Below are 18,756 nucleotides of genomic sequence, written 5' to 3' on the forward strand. Positions count from 1 at the left end.
ATTTAAGATGAAAAGCTATTTATAAAATGTCCTCCGACTTAAAATGATTCAAGAGATGTCTTAAGTTGTTTTCGCTTCATTTTGACCAACGTCATCCCTGTTTATAGATGTATATATAGTGCTTTGGATTGTTGGTAATTCTGAATTGCTTACGGAGATATTGAAGTGTTCACAGAAATACAATTTACTGATCTATACACATTTGCAGAGTAATACATTGCTTAGAAAAAGTGTTTTTTCATAAATTCTCAAAGATAACACATGAACTACATCAAGTGATTATCCATCTTCAGGGATAACGAATGAGCAATATCTCTGCCTGTGTTCACAATAAAAGCTTTTCTCCTCTTTTCCAATGCACCGCGGCTTTTTCAGAAATGAACGTGCTCCAACAGCCTTCATCGGAGTCTTCTTCAGTGCCCACTGACTCAATGAAGGCCAAGTGCTGAAACGTGTTCGTCCCTGATTGCTGCCACGCATTAAAAAAACATGCAGGTATCTTTTAGTGGTGTGAACTTTGCTCTTAAGAATGTTTAAAAGTCTGCCCCCGTGCTCCTCGTGGCTCACAACTGAACACAGCATTCATTTCATGAAAAGACTTCAGCCCTAATTAATGGTCTTCTTTCAGAAGAGTTCATACCAAGAAAGGCGCCTTTTTCTAATTAAATAGCTTTTAACATGTTGATCACATCTCTGCTGGCTGTTTACATCTTGGCATTTAGCTTCTCCTTAAATGTCTGCAGACAAGCGAGGAGAGTCAGCCACGGTGTTTACAGGCACACGGTGTGTTTATCAGTTCGTCCCGGTGTGCTCCGATCTAACTCACGGGCCCGGTAACGGGCTCCAGCTGAGTGAAGCATCAGAGCTTCACAATATGAGGGGAAATCGATGGTGCGTTTTGGCCCCTTGGGCTGAGAGCATATTGTGTCACCTTCTTAAATGAAAAATGAATGGGGGGAGAAATGAAACTCAGAGGGGTGGAACGAGCCACGGCGGAGGCTGTCGACATGATTCCTGCACCTCATCTCACCACCCTCACCTCAGCTATCAGCAGCACCCAGCGCTCAGCTCTCTGCAGACAAAAGCAGGCCGGTGTTCGACGACTCAGAGAGAAGGGTGACAAGGGCGGGTAGAGGTGGATTTACAAATAGGCCATGGCCCTCAAGAAACTGTAATTAATAAAGCTGTCAGTGCCATGTCGCCCTCTGAAAGGACAATAAAAAGCCACCTCATCGGATAGCTAACCTCTGCTAGTGACGAGGCGTTTCACAAATCGGCCTCTGAAGAAGTTTGCCTCGTGAAACTTTGTGAGAGGAACACAATCAGTTGGCTGAAAAATACCCTGGAGGTGTGAGAGCGAGAGCAACATATTTACCCAGAATAAAAGTATAGTGAGGCAACAACACTAAAACATGGGGGGTAGTTTGACATTTAAGAGCAGGTTCACTCAAATTACAAAAAAATAAAATGGAATTTTCTCACTCTCTGCTGGTATTTAACCACACAGATCGTTTCAGATTTTGTGTGCCAATGTTTTGATATTTAGAATGCTAACATTTCAGCCTCCACCCCAACATAATGGAGTTGAACGCAATCGTATTTTTGGGGCTCCGCGCTTTGAGAAACGACATTTAATAAAAAAGATTCAGCAGCGTGTGTTTCCGTTACTCCGCATGCATCATCCACAGCCCTCACTGTCAGCAGTTTCTGCTGGAATCACTTTTCACCAAAGAAACCTCCAACAAAACTTGGTTGATAGCGTTTACTTACTTCCGATCACTCAGAGTAATGAGGGCAGTTTCTGGAAAGAGATGTTGCTGTTGAATTTATATTTTTCGATGCTGTGAGCATCACAATGATAATTCTATTCACATAAATGAGCTACACTGTTGCACTGGGTGGCGTGTTCTTTCATTAGTATGAGCAAAGCCACTGTTGTTTATTTTGCCCACCTGTTTGGGAGATTATTAAGCCTTTTTTTAATTCATTTGAATTTGGTGCCACCTGTATTGAAGGTTTTCAAAGTGCATAAAAGTGCTTGAAACAAGAGCCACAGACCAGCTGGGGAAATCAAATCACTGAGAGATGGACAAACAGGTTGGCTTTGGCTTTTTCACAGGATTTGTTGACAGTAACAGAAATATACTAATATATATCGCCAGCCTCATCCTTTCTCTTTTGATTTCACCATATTTGTTTTGGATGAGAATGGTGCAGTTGCTGGAAGAAAAAAACATAATGTTCAACTTATTTGGTGTGCATTTCTGAAAACAGCATCATGCATCTGCTGTAGGCGCCTCAGTAGCTTTGTGGGCTTTTTGTGAATGGAAATAAAAACAAAAAGAGTGAAGCAATGTCAGTTAGTTGAGACAAAAAAAACAACAAAAAACACCCTACCTGGGACGGGATCTGTTGGGGAGTAAAACAGAGGTCAAACATTAAGAAGTTAAGTTCACAGTAAGTAAATATGTTTTAAAACAGGTGACAGCACTGCTGGTGTTGTGGTCCGGAATGATTCGCATGATGTAGATCTAATGAGTAAGGACAAGTGCATGTGTGGGGTTCAGACAATTCAACAAACCTTCTTGATGTTGGATATATAACAATACAGGACACTGTGATTAGTCATTACTCGTGTGTTAATTGTCATAAAATGTTGCACAACAGTATCACACCGAGTGCTACACACTGATCAAAACTACATGTAGATATTATGAATGATCACATACATTTAACGTTCCATATGATACATCCACAGTGCAGAGATAATGTTAAACCAACAAGAATAAGGCACCAATGCATTATAGGAGCTAAAAACACATCTTCCAAAGGACAGGATAAGGAGGACGATTTAGCTCACAATGTACAGCATCCTGTGTTATGTCTATTCCTGTTGAAGCTGCAGTCTTCAAAACGTGTTTTCTATTTTTAATAATTCCATGTTTTGTCACGACTGAATCAAAGATTTTGGTGCTAAATCAGAAATATTTCTCGATGACCTTCCAAATTAGTTGACATGTCCAACCAGGATATAATCCTGCCAAAAGTGAGCTTCAAACAAACTTCACAATCGCTCTACAAAATGCACTTTGTTGGATTTCCAAACTTTTAAAGACTTACAAAATATCAAAGTTCTTCCGAACTAGTTCCACCATAGAATCGGCATCCCCAAACGCAAACATGAAGGTACACACACACACACGCGCACACACACACACACACACACACACACACACACACACACACACACGACACAACGTGACTATGTCTTTGGCTCGACCACTCAGGGAGGATTGAAATACTGACAGCCTTGGATGATGATGCAATAGCCAGCAACTGTCAACTTCATGGAATTACAGTAAGCTGCTTTGTCAAAATTTAGAGAAGCTCTATTGAACTGCGGGATACAAGCGCACCACTGGGATTAATGTGCGTTTCAGTCAGTCGACAACATTTTTCAAATAACCAAATTCTAAACTGGGAAGGCCTGCAGGATTAGACCGCATAAACTGCATGTGTACTCACAGGAATATGACTCTAATTAAGGCTGGCAGTGGATGCTCACAAATATTAACAGCCTGCAATTATGCAGAAATTGTCTGCAAGGCAATTTAGAATTAGTCTGTGGATAACAGGTGCAGACGAAATCCATTCTCCTCTCTGGAAGGGCCAACAATGATTGACTGGAAGTCTGAGAGCCAAAAATAAATCTGGATTAAGCCGGCGATGGTGTGCTGCTAATGTTCTATTGGTGCCTTCTCTTGGTGCTGCGTGGTTTGCACACAGGTTTCTGATGAGCCACCAGAGACTCATGCTGATTCACTCACTGGTGGAGTTCCATGTTTTGGAGAACATCTGTGCACTTGCAGAGGTTTTAAACTCAGGCTTGGTTGGATACCAACAAAAAAAATGTAATCTGACAATGGCCCACCTCCGGGGTCAAAATACAGCGCGCTCTCTCAGTCTGAAGAGACAGATTAGTCCCGGCAGTAGTTTAACGCAGACTCACTTCATGAAGCTGAACTGGCATCAACACAGCACGCTGCGTGCACCATAGAGACAGAGGAAGTGTAATTTTATGCAACGACAATAAATACAGGCAATGCAAAGATCCTGAGGGTACCAAAGTGGTTTGGGGTTAATTAAAATGCAAAGTGTTAGTTGCATCCTCCTTTCTTCTCTGTTGGCTCTCTAATAAATAACTCAAACTATAGAAAACTCAAGGTTTTGTCTCCAGTATGATGGTTGCAAACCACAAAAGGCCAAGCTTTGATTGATTACCACCACAGCTTGTTCTTCTTTCCACTCTCTCAGTACAGGAGGAAAAAAAATATAAAAAAGTTTTGATGTAAAATGATAGCAATGTTTTACAATTTGAAAAGGTAATAGGTCATTTCAGGTCTATGCTGCTCCATGCTTTCATTATTCCAGCTATTGACTAGCTTCACACAAAGCTTTACTGAACAGCATTTGGCAGCAGAAGCTTTCATCCCTGAGCTGACATTTGAATTGAGAATACACCTGTGCAAGATCTGATATTAGTCACCGGGGAACTGATGACTGCGTGTGAAGCGCAGACAAAGACCACATCTGGTCGGTACACTGAACTCTGCTATATGTCTTCAGGCACAATCAGGAGATGAGACAGAAGCTCTATTGAATCTTCAAAAAAAAAAGAGAGAAAGAACTGCAATAGTTCTTGTTAAAAAAAATAAATAAATGCAAGAATAGATCAAAGCATGTGTCGTTCACCTTACAAGACCTCGCACCTCTCTTATTTTTGCTCCTATAAATCCTCCGAAAGGTATTCAGAAGCGTTTTCAAGAAATAATCTGGCTTGATATTTCTTTCTTTTTGTTACACCCTGCACTTGCATGAATCTTTTCTGGTCATGAATTGCTTAAAAGCAGTCCTGATATATTACAGAAAATGACATTAATAAGGTAAACGATGGGAAGAGCTGCCTAACAATGACGTTGACGCCGCTCACACATCACCAACAACCAGAACCCGCACACTAGTTCAGAGCCAGTTGATGGTGCCAAGGATGACTGGCGACAGCTGGCCGCCTCTTACTCATTTTAAGGGTCATCAACATTTAATGATACATTAGTGGCTTCGCTGGGTCTCCCTTTATCTACTGCGACACTGTTGACTTAATTATGCACAGCAGAATCACACTCATCTTGGTCCGCCCTGACACACAGAGAGGCAAAGGGTAGGGCGAAGGAGGTCTGGCTTCTCTGTACCTCGCCACATAAGTATCAGTGCTCCCTTTGATGTGGAAAGAAGTGACACAGGGGGCTGTGCATGCCGATTAACACACACACACACACACACACACACACACACACACACACACGCACACACATACATACAGACTTTCAGCGAGTTGTAAAAGTAGGTTCTTCCTCGGGGGCTGAACTCCTTTGGTATCCCCCCCTTCATCTCCTGTCTTTGTCTGAAATGCCTGTCCCTCCCAGCAGCCTCTAAACACAGACACCATGAGCGCAAACTGACATCCTGGATAACTGTCAGAGCTACAAACACAAAGCCAGCGCCAACAGTCAAATAAAACGTGCTGACAATCGCTGCCACTGCCAAAAGAATGTGACGATAAAGAAATACGGGGTGAAATGATTTCAAATGTACAGCTCTTGCTCTATATCAGTTGTTAGGAAGTGATGATGCTTCACAACGTGAAAACACCATAATCACACCTGTGTGCCGCATGTGTTAGAGCCATTCATCTATAAATACCATCAGAAGAATGGCTCTAACACATGCGGCACACCTCTACCATCTATCTATTGTGTCCTTTGTTCCACTACCTATCAACCAATCCTAATTATGCACCCGTGTATCCATCTATAAAGAATACAGGCAGAGAGAGAGTGATGCCGGCTCTTACGTTGATGTCTTCCAGGTTCAAGGAGTTCAGATATTGATGGTTTCTCTTCCACAATATAGGAGGCCTCCGCTCCCCTGCGATGGCACACGTCAACACGGCGCTCTGGCCGACGGTTACTGTGGTGACGCTTACTTTCTGGTCATCTGGGAGAGTGAGCAGGTACACATCTGTCGGCGAGAGGAAACAAAATAACAACACAATGTCAGCAGTGTTCAAGATATGGCCAGAATGTTAGTGGAAACATTCAAAAACGTTATCAAAGGGGATTTGAAGAGGTTACAGTGGTGATGTTATGTCATAGACGGCTTAGTCTGGCCCTGCTGTTACGTAGTAGTTTTTTTTTTAAACCAACGACTATTTAGATTGTATGGACCCAGCAGTAGAGGTGAAATACTGACCCCTATTTGTTTGGAGTATGTTCCATCATGGAGGATACTGACTTAATCCAAGTTCCGAGAAAGTAAATTAAACTGCCAAACAAAAGAGCCGACAATTCCAGTTCTTTGTAAAACTTCTAATTTGCAAGTTATCTTGAATAAGGGAAGAAAACCTTTCACGATACAGTCAGCCTACACTTTACATCCCGTGCTTGGTGAACCTCTCTATATTGTAACAGCTCATCATTCGGCGGAATAAACGCACTGAGAGAACTCACATTGCAATTCATGTTTTCCCACATTTTTCTCCTAATGAAGCCTGAAAACAAGAATACAGAACACGAGAGTGTCTCAATTAGCTGCTGTTGTGCTATGGAGGCAGATGTTTTCTTTAGTAAAAGATGCACTGAGGCAGCAGAATTATTGCAATTTGCACAGTAATGGGAAGGAATTAAGCGAAATCTTCTGCTAAGATTTTGCATAATTTATGTACAGATACCATAATGTAAGTTCTACTTTCTCTATCTGTATCTCTGAGGACCCTGGGTTCACCACTATGTACCTCTTTTTTTTAGCTAACGCTACAGCACAGCCACTTTTGGGAGGAACAGCGGCTGCTGGTCTGATGAAACCTCACCTGAAGCGCGCTGCTATGTAACTAGAAGTTGGTTTTTAAACAAGCAAGGCTCTCGACATTGTGGTAAAAGCCCAGGAGTGCATCCCTTCTGATGAAAGTATCTTGGAGAAAAAAAAAAACCCTGTGCTGCCAGAGAGGCTCCCCATGGAAACACAGCCCTAGACCTCGACGAGAGGCGGAGCTTTGCTCAATTAAGTATTCCTGCAATACCTAAAAAGGTGTTGAAACATGTTTCTGGTGAAGTTGAGTTGTGGTTGTGGGATCTGCGGTTCATTTCTACTCATAACTGAGAGAAAATGCTGCCATTAAGAAAAGCCATTGTGGGTTGGAGAGCGGTCAGCATGGCTAGTTAACGCCTTTTGTGTGTCCAGTATTTTGATGAGACTCATCCATTCTGTGGTGGTGTTATGTAACGCTGCCTGTGAGAGAATGCTTTTTAATCTTTCTTTTGGGTAATGAGCAACAGAGCAAAAGGAAACAGAGACTCAATTTGTTCTGCTCCTAAGGGCATGAAATACAAAACCTAATGAAAGAGCAGGTCCAGTAGACAGTGTTCACTTGCCACAGTCCAGAGAATCAGAACAAGAGCACCTTCAATTATAGCACGACTCCGGTGGCGGCCTCTGAGCGCTTTTTAACCTTCTCAGTCATTTGCGGCTTTTGGTCCACTTGTTGTGTCTTTGAACTGTGAACTTGGCCAGCCTGTTAGATCCAGGCCAATCAGCCCGGAGCCGTGAGACAACGCGGACCTCTTTTCAGTGGGAAGCTCCAAGTTAAGACTTTTAATCTCTCATTTGGCCCAATGAAACCCTGCGTAAACCCGGCCAAATCTCTGCCGGGATTTCATCAAGTTTACAGGATTAATAACGGCCATTTCTTCTTAGTGGAGTAGAACTCGAAGTTCAGATGATTATACTGCTAATGGGGAGTTGATCTCTGTGGACATTTGTGAGACTAGACTTTGTCCCGGTGTTGTGATAAAAAATAATAATAATCTGTGTGATTTGATTAAATAAACTGATTAAAGAAAACCTTCATTTCTATTTTTTGTACTTCCCATTCTTTCTCTACAAAAAACTACAGTATAATGTAATTATATATATATATATATATATATATATATTTATATTAACAGTCCCAAATGTTGACCTCAAATACAAATACACTGTTGAGCCAACACCTGTGTGACAGAGTTGACACAGATTGAACATCATCAGCTCCATGAAGTTTGTGTATATTGCTGTGCTGTTGCATCAGACTGGATCATATATTACAGATGTCCTGGTTGCGGTGCCCACTGCCATCTTGCAACACCAAGCAGCCGTGAATGATGTATGTGTATGTGATCTTTAGCAGCCGCGACAACGCGAAGTACGACCATGGTTTGATTTGGCAAGGTGGTTTCTAGAACATTTATTTAGTTTTTAACTGTAGAATTTGGAAGAAATTCCTTGTGCATACTAAATTATCACAAAAATACACAAACACACACAAAAACAAATTAGACAGCAGGTTCAATCAGTATTTCTTTTCCAAAAAGCAAACTTGAGCTTATTCATTCATTAGTCAATCTCTTTCAATAGATAACAATATTTTGTGATGGCCTGCTCTGAGGGAAATGTCTCTTGTCATGAACATAACCCGTCACTTGTATTTTAAAGGAGGGGTTTAAATGGAACATGAAAAGAAACAACCAACTTCATGAAGCGACTGAAACATTTCCCCTGTGGACATCGTAATGTGACGGAGATCATTTGATGCAACGCTCGTTTGATCGGTTAAAAGCTGTTTGTCTGTAATAAAGACGTGAGAGCAGGAGTGACACGAGAGCCAGCATGGACAGAGAGGAAAGAAATGAAAACATTTTAAGGAACCATGCTGCACTGAAATGTGAAAATAATGACGATGAAAAAGGAATCTTTAACCTTCAACTGATAAAGTTCTTTCAGAAACGGTTTGGATGACCTCCAGGGCACTAATGGTACCGAGTGACAAAGCCTCAATTTACACCGACATGGCCAAGATTAACTCACAGAGTACAGAAACAATACGATTAGGGACCCATCCCGACCATTTGGGCCAGTTCATTGAATGATTCCTCTTGTACAGGTCAGAGGCTGGATGCCTGGTTTCAGTCAACAACTGAGAGAAAAATGCAGTGAACTTATGAGAACAAGAAACTAATTTACTTATATTTACTACAGTACCTGAAAAGTACTGCAGTTAGGGAAGGGTTGGAACTGGAGAAAGACTACTGCTCAGTTTGAAGCCGAGTGCCATCACTCAACTTCACCTTTTTTTTTACACTAATTCACATAAACATATGCAAACCAATTAAGGTTGTCAAGCAAACGCAAATCTGAGACAGCAAACAAAAAAACTATGATGACCCCAAAGAAATCCATAAATAGGAGGATAAGAACGGGGACAGTATAATACATTAAATCCGCTCTGATGCAGAAAGTAAAGAATTAAGAAAAATGGATCTTCCATCAGTCACGCACGGCTAATCCGAGATCCTCCTCCCCTTCCTCTGACACGGATAGCGCTATAGCCAGCCGATCAACCCCATTCAGCCACTTGGCGCTCTTCGTGATGTTGAGGAGGTGGTGGGTGGATACGCTGACAAAAATCTCCTTCAATAATGTCCTCCCTAACCATTCAATTACAGCCCCCTTGTATCTTAATGCTTGTGGTGTACGCTGCGAGCAACAAACTCGATTTGCCGCTGATCCCCAGGAGGGGGATAGAATGTGTGAAGCTATAGGGGAGAATTTAAAGAAGAAAGTGGGCAGAGAGAAAGCTAGACGGGCTCCATCATAGCTTTCGCTGGTGGATGGATGGAGGAAAAGAGGGGAGGGAAGAAGGATAGAGAGGGCTGGAATCCGACCAGAATGAGAAACTCCTCGGAGAGATGGGAGTCTGGGCTGCTGGAGCCGTCTCAAACACTTTGAGTCCTGCACCTCCTCTGTGAAAGATTTATCAGAGGAGGGAGTGGCCTTGGCTGCTCTTTTTTTTGTCTGATTTGAGGCTTGAGGGACTCAGCCCCCAGGGAAGGATCAACCTTCACCGTCCCACCTCTAATTAGTGATTAACGGCGAAGTCCAGACTTTTGATTTACTCTGCTCTGCTCCCAGAATGGGATGTTGGTCAGTGCCGCGGCGAGAGGTAAATCACCTATTGCACTGGAGGCAACAAGCTTGTCAGGGAAAATAGCCCGGGCCTGCAGGATGCTGCGAGGGGCCTGGCTGCATGAAGACAAATTGCACTAGTTTCTTAGCCAACCCCCTCGCTCCATCCTCTCTCTCTGTCTCCAACACATGCCCACTCTGTCTATCTTCACCAAGTCTCTCATTCCTCTAACACACTCCCTCTCTCTCCCGCTCAATGATGTTCCATATTACCAAGGCTGAAAGGTTGTGTACCCTCAATTGCTTTGAGTTTGACGTTTTGAAGCGGAGATAAAAGTATTTTCCCTGACGCTGAGTATTCATAGCCCATACGCAAAAGACTCAAAGGCGAAAGAAAAATAAAAACACACCAAAAAACAGAATGCACACACATGTGAACAGTCTCTGATCTTGGATGGTTGATTTGGTGCAAACTCTTTCCCAAAACAAGAACAGTGGAGTGTTTGTTTTTGATACCGAAGATGAGGGACTCAGTGGACTTGAATGTTTGACGGAGAAAGTTTCAACGTTGAAAGACACAAACTCCCCCTTTGTCAAACCGAGGAAGGTACTTACTTCTGCTTTCAATGTTGAAATGCTGCCACTTGTCGTACTACTGAACAAACTGGATCCCTGCAGTACCATAAGGCAACAATAGCAACAACAATCAGGTGATCTCTACTCCCATAAAGACAAGGAGCGATAAAGCCTTTGCACCATTACACGTTGTATTTCTTCTGAGCTCAGTTTAGCAGAGCAAAAAATATAACCCGCCTGTGATGTTGAGTGAAGAGACGTAGGGAGGGAAATGCAAATGGAGCATGTTTCACCTAACTAAGGAAAGAGAGGTGATCTGCACACTGGAGATTATAAGCTCGCATGTGAAAGAAAGGCAGACCATAAAGACAAAGAGATGTTTGTCTGACAAAGCCTTAAAGGTCAGGATGTTGACTATTTAACTTGCAATAAACAGAGTGTGGACTACACCAGGTTTCGCTTCGTGTACTGCTTTTGTTTTGCATCTTCCCCAAGATGGTGTTGGATGTGCACAATATCCACCTTCTATGTCGTACACAGACCAGAGCCCTATGAATGCATAATGTTGGCTCACTTTGAACATTAATTAACTATTATATTGTTACAACAGGCCTGTGAAATTGAATTTAAAAGCAGGAGCTTTCCGTTCGAGTGCTGCACTGAACTTGTGACTTGATGATAATAGTGAACTTCATATATGGCAATAATATTGGTATGAGGTACAACCAAGTAAAACAGTAAGAAACAACATGAATATGCCAAAATATTTTGGGTTTCTAAAGTCGAATTTCATTTCATTTGTCTGTGTTTTATGGTTATAGTTTAGTTTTTCTGTAAAGTGCCTTTTTAAAACCATCAACCTATCCAACCCTTTTCTTGTGCATCATGTGCTTTATTACTTGTGCACAATGAGAAAACAAGACAGGAAGATTATAACCGATGTAATCATTAGATGCTTGTTATTGTAATTAAGATCTTCTTAGCATCTTTAATAGTAACTTTAGTCATCCTCTGAATCAATGTATATATATTCTTGTTTGTTTTCATAGAAAACTCTGCAGCTCAACTTTAGGTCAAAGAACGCTGGCGTCATTTTGAGGGAGGAACTACCTTTGATGTGGATTCTGAGCTTTTCAACTTAAATGAGATTATTTATAATGCTCTGAACAGTCCAACAAAAATATCCTTGGCACAGCTACAGTGGCCACTAGTTTCAGTATTTCTATCAGCGTCGCAGTGTCATCCTTCTGCATCTGGCAATGATTCTGTTTTTGCAGTATTATTGTTATAGCACCTTTTATATATTCAAAAATTACAGGTAAAGGACGAGAGGATAATTATAACCCCCGTCCTCTCTCCTCCCACAAAAATTATACACATCAAGATGTCTGTTAAACATTTACAAATGGCCTTGGTGAGTGCATTACCTCTGGATGATCAGCCTCAAGTCTGTTTCCAAAGCAGCTGTTGGGAGAGATCCTGAGGGACGACCAGCATTAGTATGCAACAGAGCCTAAGAGGAGCTCTAATTGGATTAATTTTATCACAGCTACCTTGTGGAAAACAACTAATGAAGAATCCCTTTATCTTACTGCAATAAGTAAATCATATAGCACTTAAACTTTAGTATTAGAGAGGCTGTGATTTAATTGTTCCATCATATTTCACAAACATACGGCTGCATGGCCGTAAACTAGTTTTTATTATTATTAAGGACTTAATGTTGATTGACACCTGTTCTTTTGCCATTCCGAGCAACATCAGAAACCTGTTTGCGTGTTTGTGGCAGTACAAATAGCATATGCATCAATTAACTTCACCCATTACAGTGCAGTGCGCTTCCATCCTTCTGTCTGTGCGTTCTACTTGTTTTACATCAGCATCGCAGCACACCCGGATAGCTGCGCGGCTGCAAATGGTGGATGCCAACACCTACGACTGAATGGCAGGAGATGGTAAACGTTGAAAAAAGAGGAGGAACGCAGCCATCTGTTTACACTGAACCGCTAAACAATCCTGACAGCCAGAAAGCCAATTGAACCTCTCTCAGTCTTCCAGTCAGAGCGCACTAAAAATATATTCTGAGCGATTTCCTCTAATGAATTAGAACCAGACTTGTCAGTGGAGCGTGAGCACTACTGAAGCGTTCATTCATTGGATCCTCACAGACCAGTGTTATGGTGTCACTGTCCTGAGAACAGCAGGACGAACTGTCTTTACATCTGGAATTCATTGAACAACTAGAATTACCGCCTCGCGGTAATCATGCTGTGATTTGGTATCTATCTCTGAGATTTCTGCAAGAATTACATGTTTTCAATGTTTGGATGGTGAGCATGTCTGTTATGGAAACTGTTCAGAAACCCTGTTTTAGTCAATATACCTAGGAATCCTCTAAATGCTCCAGATATTAAAGTTATGGTTGTAAAGAAGCTTTTCATGAAGCTGTGATTATTCTAGAGGTCACAGCACGTCATTTTATAGTTGAACTTAAAAAACGTTAAAAATGGTCTCAGTACTACTTGAGGATAACAAATAAATACAATTGGGCTCATTGGATCTGCAAGAGTCTCCGCTTTCCAGTCATACCCAATTTATGCAATTCAAAGACTGTTTAGGGACCCCAGTATGCAAAAATATTCAAATACACCCTTTTTAGAATATGCGGAAATAATGCATTTATAATGCATGCAAACAACTGCATGCTTTTTGCCCCAAACTGCATGAGATTATAATAAAGTGGGAATGTATGTAAAGGGCAGACTTATTTGAACTAATTTCCATTCACATGTCTGGAGGTGAGAGGTCAAGGGATCTCTTAAAAAATCATTATGACAGTTATCCCCTGCCAAAAAGCCAGCATGACATGGTTGGTATCAATGGAGGTTATTTAGTTAAATACCAGTACCTTCACTCTAGCTCTTAGAGACAGAATGTTGGCCCACAGGTCTCAGGGGGTTAAATTCACTACGATTTAATTAACTGTTGAGCTTTACGGGCCAAGAGGGGGACAAAGTAAACCAGCAACAGTTTTTTTTCACCGGCTAAATAATTGAATTATTGCATCATCTGAATATTTTGTTTTTTTTGGAGGTATTCGCTTATTTAATGCAAGTAGTCGAATATGGAATTTACGTTAAATTCCCATTCCTACACTTCACAAAGCCTGCCAGCAACATTAAAATAGACTTGGAGTGCACTGCACCGCTCTTGGGATTGTTGGAAAGGCTGCTGTTGTGAACTGCCCTTTATTCAGATCTATTCTTCTGTCAAAACCATTCTTAGTTCAGGCAGTTACATTTTCATCATTTATTGTGTCTTTCACAAAAGTACTACATCTTTCAGATGTACACTTAAACTTGTTTTATGAGCTTTAAACTTGACTGTACTTTGATGAAACACACCAATGCTGGTGTTAATATTGAGATATCTTACCAAAATTCTAAATTGGCATTTCATGATTTAAAAATCGCTCAAAACGCTATCTAAGATTTTAAATCTACTCCTAATCTTGTAAGGCCAATTCTGAGATAGAGTGGACCATTTGGGACTAATCTACGTCATGAATGTTAACATCCTCTAATATGACCTCCCTCCTCTCCTCTCCCAAGGTTTGTTGACGCTGCGTTAATGTTTTCGTCAAATGGAAGTGCGAATAGTTTCCCCTTGAACACTTTTTTAGAATTTGATGCAGTAGGTGGATTTACGCTCAGGCCTGGGGGGGAAGTTACACTTTAAAGCGACCGGATATATAACCGTTTAATTGGATTTATTCGCTTTCTACACTTCACGACTAACAATGACAGTTTACTTTATACAGTACATAACTACATCCTATCAGTGACCAAAGACTCCTACTTTAATGCTAATGGTTGAGTTTGCCTGATTCTTGGTGCTTTGTCATTTATTTTCAGTAAAGTACGAGATGTTAGAATCCATTATCTTAAACACCGTTTGCTTATGTTAACTGCACTGTGCTGAATTGATCCATTTTATCCAGAACAAATTAGAAGCTATACTCAACTACCTTAAACAATAGTAATGGTATAATTTGTTCCATTCCAAACAAACACATTAACAGCTCTGTCTGCATGTGTTTGGAGTAAACATATAATTGTTGAAAACACACAATCCCTTTCCTTTAGTGTCACAGGAACAACCCTCCCTCGAGAATTGTGGAGAAAATTGTCCGTTGTCCTTCAGCCGAGGATCACAAATTAAAAAAGGAATCCAACTCCCTTTTAAATCTCTCTAATACGTTCTGGTGATAGGAAAGTCACATGCTGGAAATTGAACCATGAATTATGAAACCATTTTAACACCACTTCTCGCAGCCTGTGAAAGGAATGCTCAGCAGGGGTTTTGACAAGTAAAAGCCTGAGTATCCATTAATTTACACTGTGCCATGTGTGCTGAATAACAGCAGAATTTGCCTTATTGGAAGGAGCCTTCCCTTAAGGAGGCCCGGCTGTTGGTTTGGATGTCTAATTATAATCTTCACAGAAGTAGGGAGCGTAAGTCAACTCATTTTCGAACTTGGCAAACTTTCTGCAAATATAGGGATTACCCCAGACTTGGAAACACACAGGATTAAAGCCGTCTTGCATTAAAGCAAAAGACGATGAGAAGGAATATGAGTTAACAGAATAGAATGAAACAGAAAAGTGAGGAACAATTGATATTTCCCCCGAATAAAACCCATATTGGCATATCAATGTGGCAATCGCTAATACTAACCATAACTAGCAACAGTTTCCTTTACCAATGACAGCAATCGTCCCCTAACTTTGAACAAGACAGCAATTTTGCTTTAAAAGGTGCAACGTGTAAGATCAGGTCAGACTTTTAGTTCAAACCATTCAAAAAACAAACTAACATTATCAACAGAATGTGTAGAAGTTATGGTCCTGACATTATGTCAACGATGTACAGTATATGTATTGTGTTGCAGACATATCTACTGAAATTCGCATGCTACCTGACAGGCGCCAGCCCATATTTTCTTGTAATATAATGTGTCCCTCAAGAGGTGATAATGAGTCTCTGTAGCGCCAGTCAGTCCACAGTAACAGAAAAGAGGAGTAGAGCTGCCCCGTGGGCTTGTCAATAATCCCTCCATGGTCCGTGCATGCTTATTGGATTATTATAAATCCAAAGTGGCAGAAAAGGAGAAAATGACTCGCACCCTCACCTCGTCCTCTCAGCCGCCAGGAGGCTGCTTTGCCCGGGAGTAGAGCATGCGTCAGCTCCGGGAGACTTGGCTACCCACAGTTAGCAGTTAGCTTGAATTAAACCAGTGCAAACCCAAGCACCAGGGGTCTGAACCCGGGGGGGGGCCGCCCCGTCTCCAAACTTTCTGTTGCTGCCGTTACAGACGTTAGACGTTCCACCAGCCCACTGGGACTCCAGACACAGGGGTTTGTGCTGACGGGATTTGGGTTGCTGCAGCCTCCTGAAAATGGGGAGGACGAGATGAAGGTGCGGGTTGTTTTCCTCATTTCTGCCACATTGGAAACTAACACACGTATGGCGGACAGCAGTTTTATTTTGACCAGCTCTCAGAGTTTCAGCAGTTTGGTTGAATTGTGCGTATTCTTGCCCTGCTGTTAGTTGGTACGAACCGAACCGTGACTTCTGTGTTCTGTTATGAAACCCCTTGTAGATATGTTGAGTATAGACAGATAGACATGGAGGATTATCCCAGATCCAGACGTAATGAGCATATACTAGTATTGTCCTTAAAAAACACTGACAAGTCCCCACCTTCAACTCAGCACATCTACATTATGAATGACATTACAGTCTTTCTCACAGTTTCCCACCAGTCCGTCAAGGAACCTAACGGGCACTCCAAGGTTTCGAGCCTCAGCAGAAATCAAAGAGCTGTATCTCCAGGCTGTGTGTTCTGTCAAGAGGTGTCATGGTTCAGATCCATATCTTAGCACCCAAGACACAACGAGCAAGGGTGATATATGTTCCACAGTGCAGCACAAATGGCATTACCACTCTACTTGATAGGACAGTTAAGGTCATTACTGTGAATCAGTTGAATAGCGTACTGAATAAATAAACTTTATGTAGTTGACAGACGAGCTGGAATGAGGGCAAGTACTGGAGTCGTAAAAGTGAGCTACATTAAGACAGACAGAAGATGTGATCGCTGTAGAGTTGAAATGTAGCTTCTCTATGGGATGAGGCATTTACATGCGTGTTGAAAAACCAAGGTGCGCTGCAAGTCTGCTGTACACATAAGAACAGTTTTTGTTGCGGTTTGGATTCAAGCCAACAAACTAGCCTGAGGGAGCATTCAGACAGAGGATTCTTTCCAAACACTTGCACATTTATTTTCATTGTTGTCTGTGAAGCAGTGTGTCTAGAGGCTTAGAAAAGGCATTGAGTAGGTGTACCCAAACTAATAACATTTAATCTGCATGATGCACAGGCAGAGGACCCTGTAATTGTCCAGCCAACTTCAAAGGGCTTGAAAAGGACATTGGCACAATGGAGCAGCTTTTATAACCTTCTGCATGAATGCTACCCAAACTAAGCGAACCTCTAGACCATGTATTTTTTACAGTGCCTGGATATGGTAGATGAAGTACCATGTACTTAATGGCAACCTAAACATCCGTCCGAGTACAACGTTCCAGGTTCCTTTTTCACAGTATATTGCTTCTGGTAAATTGTGAGCATGACCTTTTCCTAAGTTTATTTTTCAGTGATCACAAATAGTGACTGGTCTGCTGCAGATGGCAGACCTTCCTCCCAGCACTGAGTGCACAAAAGTGTTTTCGACTATCATGTGTTGGCAGAGCGCACAGCTCCATAATAAAGAGGGAAAGGAGAACATGTAAACACATGTAGAATATGTTTTTTCAGTGCACCTGTATCACTTATTCTTATGTGCTTATGAACATGTTGCTGCACTTCTCTTTCATCCCTCACATATAGAGTAATATTCCTTTCTTCTAAGGTTTCAGACTTAAAAAATAAGGATCTGATAACAAATTTGTTTAGAAATGTGGGTTGGATGGAATAAAGGAAAGCATATGCTTAAAATTCAGGGGTTTATTCAGGGGTTTATTCTTATGATATAAAATAAATATTCTGCTGTGCTGTGACATTGAGGAAAGTATTGGATGCAAAATTGATGCAGATTACAACATATAAAAAGCAAACACATCATGACTATTCCTGTCACATACAGAACAGAGTAACTTCTACTTATTGAAATGCAAAAATGATATTGCAGCTTTACAAACAGAACTGTGGCACAGTAGAACTACAGAATATTATATACCAAAGATCATACGGCAGTTTGAAACTATAGGGTAACTGCTTTTAATTAATTATTTATTAAAAACTCTTTGTAAATGCTTGAGTAAAGTGTGTTCAAGGTCACTGCAGCCATTACGCTGTAGGTTTCCTCTTATACTTTGTGTGTACTGTACATAGCTGATGTTAATGTCTGACAAACAATGCCCGATGTATCGTAACACTCTCCCACCAAAAGTGAATGACATTTTATGATGGATGACATCTTATCTGTTTACCCATGATGCACTAAGCAATCATTCACCGAATTATTCAACGATGACAAGGGGCCGACTATCAGTAGCGTGGCAGACATCATTCATATCTGTAACATCATCTAATTAAAAGACATCACTCCTGCCAGACAGTTGCCTCACTGCTAGCTGAAGCAAATTGATTCTCAACCCCCTTCTAGTCTATGCAAAGGAGGAATGAATAATGCATGGACATTAAAGTCTTATCTTCTGTCCTGACAAACAACGTTGCCCCGCTTTGAATGTTCCACAAAGGTGTGCAAAAGGTCCTTATTAGAAGAGTAGTCGGACAGGTGCCGTTTTCATGGGGAGCCATTCTGCATTTATTGCTGTTCGCTTCCGAGCTGCACCGTAATTCTGGACACACTGGATCAACTGATTTACTTTATGACGGTGCTCGGTTTACGACGGCGCTTAAGGTATTTGCATTGATATTTTATAGCTGCCACTCACAGATTATGCTGGCAATGAACTGAAAAACTATAACTTTGCAATGCATTTCTGCCACAGGCACCTTGACCGCGGTCTATGGGGCCAAATCAATCCACGGACTTCT

At 41.4% G+C, this 18,756-nt stretch overlaps 1 protein-coding gene across 1 annotated transcript in view; it reads right to left on the reverse strand.

Moving 5' to 3' along the window:
* The window catches only part of fstl5 (follistatin-like 5), a gene marked incomplete at both ends in the record, with an annotated part of 150,312 nt that overhangs the window by 45,556 nt on the left and 86,000 nt on the right, over nucleotides 1-18,756 (reverse strand). The window contains 2 exons of the mRNA XM_079167557.1: nucleotides 2,398-2,409; nucleotides 5,912-6,078. Coding sequence (XP_079023683.1) covers nucleotides 2,398-2,409; nucleotides 5,912-6,078 — 179 coding nt within the window. The remainder of the gene's footprint in view (nucleotides 1-2,397; nucleotides 2,410-5,911; nucleotides 6,079-18,756) is intronic.

The sequence above is a fragment of the Pholis gunnellus genome (assembly GCF_910591455.1).
Source record: "Pholis gunnellus genome assembly, chromosome: 10".
Lineage (NCBI taxonomy): Eukaryota > Metazoa > Chordata > Actinopteri > Perciformes > Pholidae > Pholis > Pholis gunnellus.